The sequence below is a fragment of the Sitophilus oryzae genome, unplaced genomic scaffold (genome assembly GCF_002938485.1).
Source record: "Sitophilus oryzae breed Bouriz unplaced genomic scaffold, Soryzae_2.0 scaffold_1059_pilon_pilon, whole genome shotgun sequence".
NCBI classification, from domain to species: Eukaryota; Metazoa; Arthropoda; class Insecta; order Coleoptera; family Curculionidae; genus Sitophilus; species Sitophilus oryzae.
In genome coordinates this window covers 5,315,654-5,333,127 of record NW_022145681.1, presented here as the reverse complement: position 1 = coordinate 5,333,127, position 17,474 = coordinate 5,315,654, and the positions used below count along the sequence as shown (strand labels likewise).

Here is a 17,474-nt window from a genome sequence, read left to right as displayed (position 1 = left end):
CCCAGTGGTGATTTGTCTCGAGCTGCCGTTACTAGTCTTCCTTCGTCCATTCGGTTGATGTGGTCGTTCCATTCATGCTTTCTATTTAATACCCATTCATTAATGTTCTCCACCTTGCACGTTCGCCTTGTTTTCGCTTCGTTCTCTATCTATTAGCGTTCTACCTGCTATTTTACGGAGAATTTTTATTTCGCCTGTTTCCAAAAACAGTTTTGTTTTTGCTATGTCCGGTCTGGTTTCTACTGTGTAAGTCATTATGGGTCTCACGACAGCCTGGTATATTCTTGACTTGACCTCGACACATGTGTGATTATTTTTCCATATGGTGTCGTTCAGACATCCAGCCACTCTCATTGTTTTTGTTGTTTGTTGCCTTACCTCTGTTTCGATATCGCCATAACCGGATAGCTCTATATCGCGATATTTAAATTTCATTTCTTGTTGTATTATTTTATTGTCCACGACAATCTTGCATCTAATAGGTATCCTTGATGTTGACAGGTTCTTTGTTTTGGAGGCAGAAATTATCATATTGAGAGATTTTGCTGCAAGGTTGAAGCGATATACCAGTCTTTGGAGGTCGTCCTCGTCTTCTGCGACTAGAACGGCGTCGTCGGCATAACACAGAATTGTAATATTGCGATCACCCATTTTATATCCCTTTAAGCTCTGAGAAGTCCATAGACAAAACTATATTAACTTGTAAAACTGATTCATTGCTTCATCGACCTGAGGGAGGCTCTCTCTCTCTTGACTATTCCATATGTAAAAGAAACGTCAGAAAAGATCAGGCGAATAGCCGAAAAGTATAACATTAAAATTGTCTTCAAATCTGGATCGACTCTAAGAAGCGTCCTAACACAAACAAGGCCGGAATCATTGAAATAAGGGAAAGAGTACCAGGTACCTTGTGAATGCGGTGAGTCGTATATTGGAGAGACTAAACGCCCTCTAAATGTACGACTTGGCGAGCACAAAAAACATGTACGAAAGAGCGAAACAATGAAGTCAGATATTGCGGACCATGTTTGGTCATAACAGCACAATATAAAGTGGTCGGAAGTTCGGGTAGTCCACAGGGAACCTCATTGGAAAAAACATAAATTTAAAGAAGCCGTTTTTATAGCAAGCAATAATAATATTGTTAGCAATCATAGTAACGAAATACCTACGATATGACAACCACTGATAAAACTCTCCAATGCTGGCATTCTAAGTGGACAACCTTCACAGTTGACTGACCTCAACTTTTTCAGGTGTGAATGCCTGACCGTAGTATAAAAGCTCAGTAGTTTTAGGAAGTAATTTAGTTTACACTTGATAACGGTCAGTGATCCTTCTGATCGAAGCGTTGTGTTAATCAAAATAAATAAAGACAATGGACGTCCGAAATTCTTATATTTTCAATACTGAATCATTGTCTACCACATTCAAAGAAACACGGGAGCTATTATTATATTATAAAGAATAAACAACATAATTTATGTTCGTTAGACATGGACATGAATAATTAATTTTTATTTTCAAATGCAAGAATTACAGAACGTAGGGCGGATATGAGCTGGTTCCTTGTACCATTCAGGATCCCTCTCCACACCCCTTCTTCTATAAAACGTGTCTTGAATAACTTGTTGTCTTCCAAATCCGGTTTTCTTTATAGTTTTCACATAGTTCCACATTTTCCAGCCGTACTCAAAGCTACTAACTTCGGGAAAATAAAATCTAGAAATCACAGAATTATGAGACTTTTATACTTATGACGATAGTTTTCATATAGAAAATTTACACTCCAGAAAAAAATGATTAGTAGTTGTACAATATGATCGAAAAAAATAGCGTCTATGAAATGAGGAACGCTTTTATATATAAAATTATATGGGGAATATCATCGATCGTCATTTCCAAGCCAACTGGGCGCCGTTTTTTTTCGAACATACTGTATATGTCACCGACAAAGTATAAAATTAAGAGGCAGAAAACCTAGATTCTCTAAAATGACTAACGATTTCCGGCAATGTATGAAATTTAAATGTTTTTATATACTGTTACGGATTCCGTGAGTCCACTAATTTAAACTTACGATAAAATACTTAAGGATTTATTTCCTCACTATACAGAGCGCTGCAAATTCGGGGTACGAGCATTTTGTTATCTCGGTAACCGTAATAGATACGAACATGGTTAAATCGAGGCAAAGTTGCGCTTTGGGATGTTCACCAAGATGCCATCAAAAACATTTTAAAAATTTCAAGGCTTGCTGAGTTTTTTGGAAAAACGGATTTTTTTTTAAATCAATTTTATTTTGTCCTGTTGTTACTTTTTAAAAAATCAAAAAACTAATTGCCACTTTATTAGGGTTATCTGATAGTATTTTTAGTTTTTCAAATTAGCTGATAATTTGTGAGATAGAGAATGCCAGTCAAACTCCTTTGACTTCGACAGTGATTCACTCACCGTCATCAAAATTCTAAGGTACTTCTAGAAGTGTTACAAACTTCAAATTTTAGGTAGCTTAAGCTTATAATGGAAGGAAAAAATGAAAAATATGAAAATATCCTTATGGATTAAAAGTTAGCTGTCTAGCCGCTACCGGTAATTGACTTTCCGGCCATGGTAATACCAGAACCGGTGATAGAATTGTTTTAAAAATTTGAATTTTTATATAAAGGCACCTGCTTTATCTAAAAATTTATCAGCGTTACAGTGGATCATTTTATTTTTATTTTTAAAATTATATTTATATATTACAGTGGCATCCCCTTTATTTTAAATGGAAGTATATTATTATATTATTGAAAACTACTTTCACATCTCATAATTTTTCAATTATACTAATCTATACCTATTGACAAAAACATGATTTTGAATTAGCAGTGGTAAAATCATTAATCAATTTGATATTCGTCAATTTGATATAAGCTGGTTTTATACAATAATTCAATGTTTATGAATTATTGCTAGTCAAACTTGTTGTAGTAAAAAAATATTCACCTATCTTCCGGTAATAACTTAATCCTCTTGTGCAGATAATTAAGTCTACCATCTTTATTACTACCAGTGTAGATCAATTTCTTAACTGCTGGATCGACGGGTTTCATTATCTCTTGCAAGTTTCCTGTAAATTCTGGTACCTGCTCCTCTGTTTTAATTCTAGGATACTTTTTCAAATCTTGAAACCCCCGTATTCTGTTCTATAACAAATTCTCACTTTGGTAAACATAATTATGGGTATTTAATTTTTATGTTCAGTTTTATTCACTCAACAACTATTAATTATAAAACTTTAGAAAACTTGATGTCTAATGATATACTGCAATTGAGTGAAAAATAATGTCATAATACATTTTTTATTTCTATTATAAACTCAGATGCAAAAAAAACGCAACGGAGAAATTTTTTGTCAAATTTAAACTGTTTTATTTTTGTAATTTTTAGCCCTATTTTCATGATTTTTTTAGCAAGCTGTATTATAATTATATCAACTTTAATTTGTAAACTCAGTTTTTTATAAACTTTAATATTTGGCATATTAGACAGGGTTAATCATGGCTGAGAAACTTAAATGGAAATGACGGTTCATTAAAAATAGTTTTTCCTCCAAGATGCAGAGGCGCAAAATATTAAAACTGTCAATATTATCAATGCAAATGTCAATATCTGACAATAATAAAATTTGATTTTTAACTGTCACTCAGAGACGCTTTAGTTGTGATTTTACGGTTTGATTTCGTTTTGATTTGTCGAATTATTGTAAAATTAAATTCCTTCAGAGTTTTTGCCAGTATTCTGTTTTAGACAATGTTTTTTAAAAATGGTGGGACAATTTGTGTTTTGTATAGACTCTTAATTATTTTTTATCATGGAGTTTAATTGTTGTACACCTGGTTTCCGAAGGATACAATAGTAAGTAAATTAAACATATCTACTTACAGTTATAGATTTTTTAAATTAGTACTGCTAATAAATGCCACCTGCTAAGCAGTTATTTAATTTTATTACGGTGCATGTAAGGAATTAAGGACGCGCGTTGTGTTATATTAGCATGATCAGCAGATGATTACATCTAACTTAATTTGTTTTTATTATTTCAGGTCTCAAACGGAAACAAACTGGGAATCTTGCCTACACCAAAATTATATAGCCGTTTCCAATTCACTTCAAAGGGAGGAAAATTATGTAAAACTGCCTGCTATTTGCTGAAAACCGCCAAAGATTAAATTATAACTGTAACAACTTAATATATACTATTTCTATTCTTTTTAATATATTTTTTAATTAATATCCGACATATAAGAACACTTTGTATGCTTTTAATTCAGTTGATTTATCGTTTATAATATGTTCGACCTAATTAAAAGCACACAAAGTGTTCTTACATGTATGTCTAAATTTATTTTAAATTAACTAAAACAACCCCCCTTCCCCGCACCCCTCTCTTCCATTAGTATTTCTTCCTCCATCTACCAGAGGCGCCCTTGTATAATAAAATTGAAATGTATTATAAGTTGCCTATCTATTTAATAGTATAAGTCTTTTATCTATGGGGTTAATCAAAGAGTTGTTTTTTTACCCTAACTTTGACACACCCTGTGCAATAATTTCGTGCGTAAATTTTCCTGACATATAATTTTAGGGGCAGAACCTCATGTCTCCTGAGCATTTTATTATTTGGATCATGTCAATACATGCCTTGGTTAATTTTTAAGAGCGAAATGAACTTGCCACCAACAATTTGCAATTTTTTCAATTATAATTTATTTCTGAATTTTTTTTTCGATATGACAAAGCAGCTTTGGTGATTATTGTGAACCACAAAACATCCCCCTTTAGAACTTTTTCTTTAATGGCCATAAGCGGGAGTAAAAGACCAACCGCCCGAACAAACACTAGAGGCGCCACCGGTCATCAATGGTATAAAAATTGCAAAAATTTAATCATCTAATTTTGACACAAGGGGTCGCGCTTAACTTTTTCAATTTTAATTCAATATTCATTGTTTTCAGACTATTTTATTAGACTTTGTTGTATTTTGTGAATGTATAAATGTTTTCTTAGTATAAAGTAGCATTATAGTAATTTAAATTATATTACATACATATATAAGATTCAAATATTATGACATATATGTCAGTTGCCGTCTAAAATGTCATCTTGATAACAAAAAGCTAGTTATTGTCAAAAGCAGGGGGGTGACAGTGAAATAGGAAAATTGGAAACAGTCATTAGTGTCATTCCTGTCATTCTCCTCACGACAAGTATGGCCGCCTAGACAAGGACAGCATTGTTTTTGTCTAACTATTGTCTAACTTCACAGTTTAGAATTGACAGATTTCAGTTTCAGAGACAACTTCAGATTTGTTCTAGAACAAATTCGAAAATATTCGACGCCATTTTAATTCATTCCGTTTAGTTTCGTTTTGGAAGTTCATTTTAATATTTCGGCTGAAATTTATAAATATAAAGGTAATAAAGTATATAAAATATATATTACATGAAAAATCCTGGAGAAAACGACGTTTCTGCAGTAGTAGGTATGTCCCATGTATATGAAAAATAGGTCGTAAATAAACACTGTTTTTACATTTTTTAGATGCAAGAAAATGGTGTTATAATATCTTTGATCGGCGATTTTTCTGAAAATGGAAGCAATTTACAGCAAGGTAAGATCATTTTTAACTATAGCCAACATTAGTTATCTCCAGTATGTGCGATTTATTGTCAATAATGCAATAAATCGGACTGATAATCTGATTATGTTATCCGACTAAAAGTCTCTTTGCTTCTTTTTGATTTATAAGCCAGGCCTCTTTGGGAATAATGGACGCTTTTTTAAACAGTATATTTATATTTTATACCTATTGATATTTTTACATTGTTAATTTTAGTATAAAAAAAATTGTTTTTCTGTTTTCAGGTTTTTGTATAAGGCTCCCGTTTTCATGTTCCTGTGTCCGTTTTCTGTCCTTGAAGTCTGCGAATACGTGTGTTTATTTACAAATTACTGTAAGTCATGCTTATACCTTAACTAATTTACGCTAAAAGTACATATAATTAACTAATTGGTATTGAAACAATACAATCCTCTATATTTTTATATTTATTTAGTCACGTTGTTCCATATTTCAAATAAATATATGTGAATAAATAATTTTTTGGTTTTATTTATGAAAAGTAAAAATACAAAATACATTTGAACTGAAAGAGGACCCGCCATTGAATAACCGGAAACGGAAATGAAAATTAAGCCATCATGTCCTTATCATGTCAACCTGTCAATTGGAAAATTAGTTCTCCAGACGACAACGAAGGCTTTCGGTGGCGTATCGTGTTTCCACGATTTAACACAGAGTTGACACTTCTCTCTAGTTAATTATTTTATGGTCAAAAGTAGTTAAAATCATGTTAAAATATTAAAATTTACAAGTTATAATTAGATATTTTATATTATTTCAACAACAAACACATAATATTACAGCATAATGTTGATATGCAGGTCCAAAACAAAAACTGCCGTTATATTTTTCAGTTTTCGTTGTCAGCCGCGGAAGTTTCAGTGATTTTAGTGTTGTCGGATATTTTTATTTGTGAAATAGAAATATTGCGTTTGGATTGCAAAACTAAAAGTGGAAGTTTTATTGCAATGTAAGTAAGCGTTTGTCCATTTTATATTTTACTTTTTTCATACCTACGACAAATATAGATATATGGAAATTTTATAATTCGTTTTATTTAAAAAATGTTAGAAAACAAGCTTGTAATCCTGTAATTGACATAATTGTTATGTAATATATTCCATTTAAATGTAATATATTACTTTACAATTAACAAAATTTAAATTTAAAAAATATATTAAAAATATATACAGGCATTAATTGAAATTTTTTGAGTGCGAACAAACACGAGAGGCCGCTTTATTATTTACTTTCATTTCTTAACATGATAGACGAAGTTCTAAAGGGGGATGTTTTGTGTTGTGAACTAGTATATACTACTATGAACTGCCCATCATATTCGATGTTTGGTTTGGTTTGGAAAGATATAAACACTTTAAATTTGACCAAGAAATTCTCTGTTGCGTTTTTTTTCCATCTGAGTGTATTCTAGAAAAAAAAAGTAAATATTTTCTTTTTAATGATCACCGTCTATCATCATCCAGCAAAGATTTTTTCTCTTAACAAAAAATCTATTTATTGAGATTTATCATTTCGTGTTTGTTATTTCAATCTTTTCCCGAAATTTTCCAATTTTTACGCTACCTGTTTCATTTCTTCCTTAATTTCGTCAGGCACAACTCTCGATGGAACACTGTTGGCGATTTCGTTTAATCTTTTTTCGTTTACTTTAAACCATTTGGCTCGCAAACCTGCCTCTTTCGCAATATTAGTTGCCCAATCTTGGCCCATCGCAACTCTTTCCGATTTCGACATGGTTGATAATTACTATAAACCGATCAACGAAAATTTAATAAGCAAAAAAAAATCTGCGTACGTTTATAGATGACAAAATAATTCAATGTCACATGTCAGAAGACATATTGTATATGACTTTGGTATATGACAAACCTATTTTTATACCGGGAGGTTCATTGGAAGCATTATAAATCCCATGGAAATTTTGAACTGTCCCAAAGAACTGTCCAAATATTGGCCCATCTGTTGATTTTGCACCCAAGTCGTAAATAGGTTTTTTAAATGGCCTACCTATGCTGAATACACCATAAAATAATAAATACAAGAAGAAGTGTCAAGTCAATGTTAAATTATGGAAACAGCGTGGCTGCCTGGGTAACTAATTTTCAGATATGGCGGCTGGGACATTTGACATGACATAGACATGACAATTTCAATTTTATGAAATTTATTTCCGTTTCCGGTTTTTAATGGCGGGCTCTTCAGGAGGTTTAAATGAGGGTTAATATACTTTTTACTCTTTCTGGGAGTAAATAATACAACAAAATTACTCAAAAATATTTATTTGGAATTTAGAACAATGTAAATATGCAAATCAACACAATTAAAGAGCTATAAACACATAAACTACTGTATCAATATCAAATATTTAAATAACATCAGAGATGCTGTGTTAAAGTGAATTAGTAAAATAACAGTAACAGACTTACAGAAACTTGAAGATAAATAAATGTTTTCACAACTTCTCGGGCGTAAAACTAAATAACTGGAAGCAGGAAAAAGACAACAGGAACCCACGCAAAACCTGGAATCAAAAAAATATATAAAAAAACATAAATATAGGTACATAAGATTTTTATGAATTAAATCAAACAGGACTTGAATAAAAATAAAATGAATAAAAAATATGATACATATACATCTAATACCTAATTTGTATTTTAAAAATAATCTACATACATAGATTTATAGCATTATTGCTATGAAAATACATAATAGATACATATGTGATTAATTAGGCATTTCTGTTCATCTTGTAGATAATTAATGTAGGCTAATAATAGTTCAATAATCATAATTTACCTTGTATAGCTTGCTTTCAATTGCTCAAAATCACCGATCAGTCTTTAAAGTAGAGATACGGAAAAATCCTTGGTAAAGAATATCCCAAGATCCTTGGGTCTAAAGCTAAAAAAATATAAAAACAGTTAGTATATTACCTATTTTTACATATAATATGGCCCATACCTACTACACGCAGAAACGTCGATTTCATCATTTTCTTCATGTAATTAATATCATATATACTTTATTAAAGTGTTAACAAGGAACTTTATAACAAAAAACATCTTTGTACTTATAAATTTCAGCCGAAATATCATAAACAAACTTCCAATCAAATCTAAACGACAAAAATTAAAATGGCGCCCGACCTTGCCAGAGGCCTCGGTAGTTGACACATGGCTAACACACAGACAAAAGAAGAGGACGCCGACGTGCATAAAAATGTTCCGTAACAGAAATTGACAGAAATCATATAGAAATATTCAGATTTTTGTCTAGGACAGTCTAGAAGGCCATGCTTTCTGCCTGGGTAGGACCGCGCCAGAACCATAGATAAAAGAAAATAATATTCTATTAAGATAGATATGAAACTTAATACTAAAATTTTGGGTCAAAGCGCCCCTCCGTGTTCTTAGTAGAGACTACGTTTAACCCAGCGACTTCGCCTTATCTGCTGTAAATATTTTTTGTTTATATTTGATTTCAAAGGATTTAGTTTTAAAGTTACACTGATATATTAGTATATCAGAGTAACTTTAATAAAACATAAGAATATATATTTTAACAGTTTATTAAATATAAATTTTGACTACAAGGTAGAAAGTAAATCACAATATTTGATAAAACTTATAAGTATACCATTTTTACAGTTAATAAATAATAAAACTATTTCTGACTATGATATTTAAAAGTTAGATAGATAGAATATTAAAAAACATACCGGTATTTGCAGATGCAGACCCAAATTCAATAAAAACCAAAATTTTTCCTGCGAAAATCGTTTTTTTTTCACAGAAAAGGTATTTTTTCATTTATCAACAATCATTGTCAAGTTGACAATATACAGGGTGTTTTCTAATTAGTCTAAAAAATTGTGGTGTGGTTGCTCATGTGTTCTTCAAACAATTTTTATATAACCATTGGGTCTAAAGTACTTCCTTTCTGATCTACAGGGTGTTAAAAATTTTAAAAAAATCGATATTTTGCGTAACATAAATGGGTAAACTACTGCTTTTTTAAAAAAATATATTTTTTTCTTGACTGGTCATCCTTTTTCAACAAAATTGATCTTTTGAGTTTTTCTTGTTCATCAAACGGTTGCCGAGAAAAAAATAAATATACTTATTAAGAGCCCGCCTTAAGTCGTTTTCTAACGATTTTTATCTTTTAGATTAATTAGGAAACACCCTCTATATGCATATTACAGGCAACCAAATAAACTAGTAACCTCTAAAAATTATTTTTCTTACCACTAGCGACATACCGTGTTTTTAGTGAGTACTAAATTATTTTATCAAAATTTCACCATATAAGTTTCCAGGCAATGGCCAGAACTGTTTCCAATTTTCCGGTTTACTGTCACCCCCCTGACACTGCGAAATTTGAACAATTTTGGACAAGCCTATTTCGAGTAATTTAAGATAAACAGCATTTTTAGATTAAAACTGAAGAGGTAACAATTAATGCAAAACCAGGCAAATGCCACAACATACCTTAAAAAATTCCGAAAAGTGTTTAAACCGTCCATTTTCAAAGTAATCATTGCTATCTTGTGAGTTTAATTTAAGTTTTATTTACTCGAACCCGTGATAATTGTGAAAAAGTTGCATTAAAAACTTAAAAAGCTGTGCTGTGCTGTGAACAACTGCAAAAACCATCGTCGATTGTGGCATAACGTCGGTTCCCAATGTTTCATAGGTATTTCATATATGTCCTTATATAAAATAAAGTTTCTTGTATACAACACACTGTATTTTATTTATAAAATTAAAAGAAAATAATAATAAATTTGAATAAATGATATTTGGCAATATAATTCCGGAAAAAGCCGAACCGCTCCGAAATTTTCAAAAGTTTTGGATCGCAACCGTTGCAAGAATAGCGCCAAATAGTGTTTACATTGTCCTTATGGGCACTTTCCAATCTAATCTTGTTTCATTTATCTTTGCATAAACGCAGCGTTAAGTTTTTTCATATTTCGAAGAAGTTTTAAATTACAAAAATCCTTTTCGAGTACAATAACTGTAGGTATCATAACGTAGTAGACATCCAAATAAATTGCATTTAATAATGAACGCGTTTGCTTTTTATTGCTTTTAAACCAATTTTAGTATAACTATTTTTACGCTTAAATTTAGCAAATCTTTTTGAAAAAAAGGAACTTTATGTTCTAAAAGTATAATTTAATAGAAATCCAATTTCTTTCAATTACTTTACTTAATAATAAGATGATAAGAAATGTTCTTATGCGGCGGCTTAAGTAATGTAACTACAGTAGTTTGAAAAATAAAGCGTACTATTGCGTTCTTCGTCGCCTTCTGGCACTTCTTGATGATTTTGTTACTTAAATGAATAATATTTATGGTCCTTTTAAAGTTCTTGGTACCGTACTTTCATGTTTTTTACACTTTCTCCTATGCTTCTTATATTAATATTCTTCTTTTTCTTATATTAAAATTCTAGTTTTTCCTAAATTTTATTCCAACACTTCTTACAATTTGATGTATTTCATTTTTTCTGTCATAACTACCATAGTAATAAGCTTGACGGAATCGCTCCAATAGTATTTAAAGTGAATTCTCAGACAATATCAGTATAAGGTCAGTATTTCTGATACCACTACATTGGGCGAGTCTTTTGCGAGTGTCCCCATTCTGGAGTGACTCATCATCATTCAGTCTATAACTCATCATAATATATAGGGATTTTCCTCTTGTAGAGGGGACAGAGTATTTTCCATCCTCCTCTGACAACAGATGTTCTCCGAGGAGTGGACCTTTTCACTGTTGGGATTTGGCCCTCTGTGTCCTTCACAGTCGAGGAACTAGTCTCCGGCTAGAGTATATGTCTCCATTTTCTCCACCTCTTTAACTTGGTCTCTCCTTAGACCCGATACAGGTGTTAGCCGGGGTCTGTAATAGAGGATATATCTCTCTTTCTCCATTGCCTCCTTGGATTTGAGGTCAATTCCTATTGTGAGGACCTGACCATGGCCCTCCCCCTTCGAGTTGATGACTCTCCCACTCGATGTCCTTGCAAACTCGAGTTCCAGCAAAGCTGGCCTGCTTGCCTCTCGGTGTTGGACGACTCTCCATTCTGGCTTTTTCTCTCCTTGCCAAAGCAGAAGTGAGAGATTCTCACTCTCTATCTTGACCTTTTGGTAGAGATGCGCCAGGCTGTTTCTTGGTTCCTTTACTCTCCCCTTTGACTGTTTTTGCTTAAAATTCCTTGAAAAAAAGAATTCTATACTGGTATTTCGCCACTGCAAGAAAATCTACAAAATAAAATAGTTATTTTTTGTAAACACTTCTGCGTTAATCCAAACGGAAACTACTGGTCAGAAGTTAGGTTGACAGATATAAAAATTTGTCTAGCAAACAAAAAAATGCTTAACGTTTCGGAAAGTTTATCTCTTTCCGCCGTCGCGTCGGAAGCAAAAAAATACAAAGAAAAAAAAATAAAGAAAAAAACTGTTTAAAATATTTAAATTCAACTATTCAAGAACACTTTAGTTTTTTAAAACAGATACGTCTACAAAAACTGTTGATGTTATGTTAAAATGACATTATATCAAGTTAAACTTCAAAATTAACAATTGCTACTTGATAACAATTACTTAATAAGGTAAAACCAAAAAACCCCAAACTTTCTGTATGATTGTTTTTAATTTTTAGGTATGTTATGTTTATTTATGTTATGTTCTTTAAAATCAAAGAAGCGATTGCCATACATTACTAACATCTACAGATGCATGAGCAATAAATTTATTTTTATTAGATTATATTGAAATAGCCTCTTTTATTTTTCTTTTAGAGGCTATCGCTTCTTTTTTTATTTCGTTATAATATTGATAAAAAAAAATAATAAAAAAAATACCCATATAGGATTTTTTGGAGACATGAATCCGCCACATACGTATAGATATTTTTTAAAAAAGAATTGATCTGCCACAGAAGAAAAATATATAAGATCTTATTTCTATTTTTCTTTTCAGAAATTCTTTAGTGAGCACACACACTTTTTCATCGAGCATCCCGAAATAAACCAAACGTTCGATTCCTTCCTCGAAAAACTCTACAAAAAATGCCTTCTTTACCAGAATCAATTCGAAACCAGATGGATCAAAGACGCGACAGACTTTGACGAATTCCTAGAACAAGTTATATCGTTCTACGAGAACTACAACATAATTTACCTCATAGAATATCAAACGAAGTCTTTAAAGGAACTGGATAATTGGTACATGGAGAACGTGAAGAAGAGCTTAAAAGACAAAAAAGAAGAAGTGGAGAACCTTTATGCGAATCTGCACAACAAACTGATGCCGTTGCATGGACATCCGAACAATAAAAAACTAATGGACAAACTAAATGAAGAAGCGGAACTTGTCCATCAGAAATCTTTGGAAATTATAAAGGATTCCAAGACGCCTTATTTGGTAATATCTAGATCTCTTAAACAATATACAAACAATTAATCGGCTATTACGACCCCCTCCCCCCCGCCCCCCGTTCATTAGAACGAATTACACATTTTGCGTATTACCGTATAAATATTTTTTTTTCAAACGTATTCACAAAAGTATTAATTTTTACGACGCGATTGACAATATAAAAGTCATTTTAACATGAAGTGCCTATGCATAAAAGTACGAAAATATATTCTTAAATCTCTGATTAAAATTACATAAACTGTCAAATATATAAATAGTCTCGATATATGATAATTACTTACCAAGAAATTACTTTTAAATATTTTTACATTATTTAGAACGTTTGAAATTATTGAAAAAAAATAGCATGTCCTATTCGGTGTAAAAATGCCTTTTTGTGCCTCAGCTGTATTGTCGTCAGACATTACGATAGATAAAAGAAAATAATCTACTATTAAGATAGATATGAAACTTAATAGTAAAATTTTGGGTCAAAGCGCCCCTCCGTGTTTTTAGTAGAGACTACGTTTAACCCAGCGCCTTCGCCTTTTCTGCTGTAAATGTTTTTTATGTTTATATTTGAATTCAAAGGATTTATTTTTAAAGTTACACTGATATATTAGTATATCAGAGTAACTTTAATAAAACATAAGAATATATATATTGTACAGTTTATTTTTTTATTTATTTTACAGTTTCATGTAAATGATCGTAAGTCGACTGGTTGTCTAATGAATAGACCGAGATTTATAGATTTTAAAGCGAACGAAAAAAAAAATCATACGATATATTTTTCTTTTATCTAAGATACATACCTTATCGTCTTTTGGAAACACATGCATTTTTGCAGTTTTGTTAGTTTCTTTGCAAGATGCAACACAAAAAAACACCATTTTTACAGTTAAGAAATAATAAAACTATTTCTGACTATGATATTTAAAATTTAGATAGATAGAAAATTAAAAAACAAACCAGTATTTGCAGACGCAGGCCCAAATTCAATAAAAATCAAAATTTTTCCTGCGAAAATCAGGCTTTTTTCACCGAAAACGTATTTTTTGATTTATCAGCAATCATTGTCAAGTTGACAATATACAAGGTGTTTTCGAATTGGTCTAAAAAAATTGTGGTGTGATTCCTCATGTGTTCTTAAAACAATTTTTTTATAACCATTAGGTCTAAAGTACTTCCTTCCTGATCTACAGGGTGTTAAAAATTTTAAAAAATCGATTTTTTTGCTTAACATAAATGGTACACCACTGCTTTTTTAAAGAAAATATATTTTTTTCTTGACTGGCCATCCTTTTTCAACAAAATTGATCTTTTGAGTTTTTCTTGTTCATCAAACGGTTGTCGAGAAAAAAATAAATATACTTATTAAGAGCCCGCCTTAATCCGTTTTCTAACGATTTTTTATTTTTTAGATTAATTAGGAAACACCCTATATATGCATATCACAGGCAACCAAATAAACTAGTAACCTCTAAAAATTATTTTTCCTACCACTAGCGACACACCGTGTTTTTAGTATGTACTAAATTATTTTATCAACATTTCACCATATAAGTTTCCAGGCAATGGACATTACAGCCATTGCCTGGAAACAATTTGCTAAAGTTTTCGGAATACAGTTCGGACCACCCTGTATAAAATTGGTATAAAATGGAACATAAAATAGATAATAATAAGATAATAATTACTTAATTTTAGTTATTACCTATATTATAAACGTTTGCGTACCCACGCTAATAGTACATACATAATTATAATATTTATTTTTTAAACAAACCGTATTGTAAGCAATGAATCAATCCTCACGATTCTTTGAACGAACGAGTCGCATTGTGATCCATTTCAATTCTTACGACTCGTTCTTTCAAATTTTATGGATTCGAGCTGGCCACAATTCAGTTGAACGAACCGTATTCTAAGTGGTGTATCGAATCTGGCGATTCAATTTTAATACTCGTTCAAATGAACGACTCGTTCAATCTTTGCTCGCCTCTAGTACTAGTAGGATGAAATATTTTACAAAATCAAATTATTTCCATAAGAATATTTTCGATATTTTTATTAGGAAGCCATCGACGAGTTTTTCAATAAAAAAATTATCCAGTTTCAACTGTTGAAGAACTCCATAAATGAAAACGGTGATCGAATTTCGACTGTAAAAGAGATCAAAATCGACTTGCGTTTGTCTATTCCGAATAAATTAGATCTGCTAAGAAGTTTCGTCAGTTTCTTGGAGATGAACAATGAAAAGGATGAAGGTTAGATAAACTGTATACCTATACAGGGTCCGGCAATAGTGCGTCGGGCATCTGTAGCTCCTAGAATAAAAAACTTGAGAATTTTGTTTAAGTGCAGACCTAAAGTATGTACTAGGATGTAATTCCGGAAAATATTTTAACTTCTATAGGGTGGCTCAAAAAAGTGTGAGTGGATCTGGATGACTTTTTTTAAATGGGACACCCTGTATATTATTGCATTTTTGGCTTCCTTTCAGATCACTTTACATAATCCTAAGATATGAGTAAATCTATTTCGATAATTTCAGAGAAATTAATAAATAAATAAAAATATTATATATTTTTCAGCCTTTCTTAAAAAATTATTAATAATACAAGAACTGTCCTGAAATCAAAACTGTATTAGATATTTACTCTAGATGATCTGTACTTACTTTGCTATAAATGTGGAAATCGTAAATTTTTTAAAATATACAATAATTTTTCTTTGTTTTTTTAAATGGGACACCCTGTATATTATTTTTTCAATAGATGGAGAATTAAAAAATGAACATTTTTTGCATTTAGAGTATTTCATAATTTTTAACGATTTCGCAGATATTCCCGGTTTTGTATTTCATATGGCATTTTCCACAGTAAATTTTTATCAAAGCCACCCAATGATTTTTCCTTGCGTGTATTCGAAAAACTATTAAAAATTTTCAAATACTTTAAATACAAAAAATGTTTATTTTTTAATTCTCCATCAAATAAAAAAATAATATACAGGATGTTCCATTTAAAAAAAAACGAAGTAAAATTATTATATATTTTTGAAAGTCTGGCGTAAAATATTGAACATCCTGTATGATTTACGATTACCATATTTATAGCAAAGTAAGAACAGACCATCTAAAGTAAATATCTAATATAGTTTTGATTTCAGAACAGTTCTTGTATTTTTAATATTTTTTTTAAGAAGGGTTGAAAAATATATATTTTTGATTTATTTTTCAATATCTCTGAAACTATTGAAATAGATTTACTCATATCGTAGGATTATGTAAAGTGATCTAAAAAGAAGCCAAAAATGCAATAATATACAGGGTGTTCCATTTAAAAAAGTCATCCAGATCCACTAACACTTTTTTGAGCTACCCTATAAAAGTTAAAATATTTTCCGGCAATACATCCTGGTACAGCTGGTTCCAATAAAATTGAATACGATTTAAAACATAATTTTATTGTTTCGGGCAGTATATTCTATGATACCAGTCCCCCATTTCTCTACTCATGTCATGCTGACGTTCTAAAAAAATTATTTGCCACTTTGTCAAAAGCAAAGCTGTTTTATACAATTTCACAATAACCTTAACATGTCAAAATACTTGACACATAAATATACACTGCCCAAATATTCGAAAAAAATGTGTAAAGAGTTGTATTCATTTTTTTTTTTGGAACCAGCTGTACATACTTTAGGTTTGCACTTAAACAAAATTCTCAAGTTTTTTATTCTAGGAGCTACAGATGCGCGACGCATTATTGCCGGACCCTGTATAAAAATATATATGATTATTCTTTTAGGATTGTTGCCCCAATGTCAATCATTTCTCAACCTCTTCGATAACGATATATCTAAAAGGGATTCACGCGAAAAAATTCAATTTGCCGAAATGAAGTCCCTATCCGCAGACACCTATGATTATGACGAATATATACTATTAAACTGTGCAAACACATACGACTTTGTTTGGGAAGTGAGCACGCTTTTGAACAAGAGACTTCAAGAAGTTGAAAAGCAAGACAATGATGCACTTATAAGTACCTTCGAGGACGAATGGAAGTGTGCTGTCGACAAAGTGCTTAGTTTATATCAAGTCAGATATGATAAACGAAAATAAATTATGTAATATCTTTAAACCACTGTCCTTTTTATCATATTTGCAAATATAAAAATAAAAGTTTGCAAGTAGAACTAGGGATTTTCGGCCCTAAAATTTCAGTACCGGTATACTTACAACCTGTATACTGGTACCAACAATTAGACCAAGAGGGTCGATATACCGGAATATTGGATGGGCCGAAATGCGACGAAATTTATCAATTAATCGGCGTTTA

General features: G+C 31.3%; 2 protein-coding genes across 2 annotated transcripts in view; one reads left to right on the top strand and one right to left on the bottom strand.

The window, feature by feature from the left end:
• LOC115877010 overlaps nt 1-17,270 on the top strand; it is a 50,864-nt gene extending 33,594 nt beyond the window's left edge. The window contains exons 15-17 of the mRNA XM_030893072.1: nt 12,688-13,131; nt 15,203-15,395; nt 16,941-17,270. Coding sequence (XP_030748932.1) covers nt 12,688-13,131; nt 15,203-15,395; nt 16,941-17,257 — 954 coding nt within the window. The 3' untranslated portion in view covers nt 17,258-17,270. The remainder of the gene's footprint in view (nt 1-12,687; nt 13,132-15,202; nt 15,396-16,940) is intronic.
• LOC115877035 (protein ATP6V1FNB-like) lies at nt 1,502-7,500 on the bottom strand. Its single transcript, XM_030893104.1, has 3 exons — nt 7,257-7,500; nt 2,992-3,191; nt 1,502-1,722 (listed from the first exon to the last, which is right to left on the bottom strand). The coding sequence occupies exons 1-3, from the start codon at nt 7,425-7,427 to the stop codon at nt 1,524-1,526; spliced, it is 570 nt and encodes a 189-aa protein (XP_030748964.1). The 5' UTR covers nt 7,428-7,500; the 3' UTR covers nt 1,502-1,523.
• Nucleotides 17,271-17,474: the final 204 nt, after the last annotated feature.

Bases quoted from the DNA above. Each gene is read 5' to 3' on its own strand.
- LOC115877035 (XM_030893104.1), bottom strand. From the start codon at position 7,427: ATGTCGAAATCGGAAAGAGTTGCGATGGGCCAAGATTGGGCAACTAAT. The intron at 3,192-7,256 runs GTAGCGTAAAAA...AATTTGTTATAG, and splicing joins TTAAGGAAGAAATGAAACAG to AACAGAATACGGGGGTTTCA. The intron at 1,723-2,991 runs GTGAATATTTTT...TGTGATTTCTAG, and splicing joins AAGTTATTACCGGAAGATAG to ATTTTATTTTCCCGAAGTTA.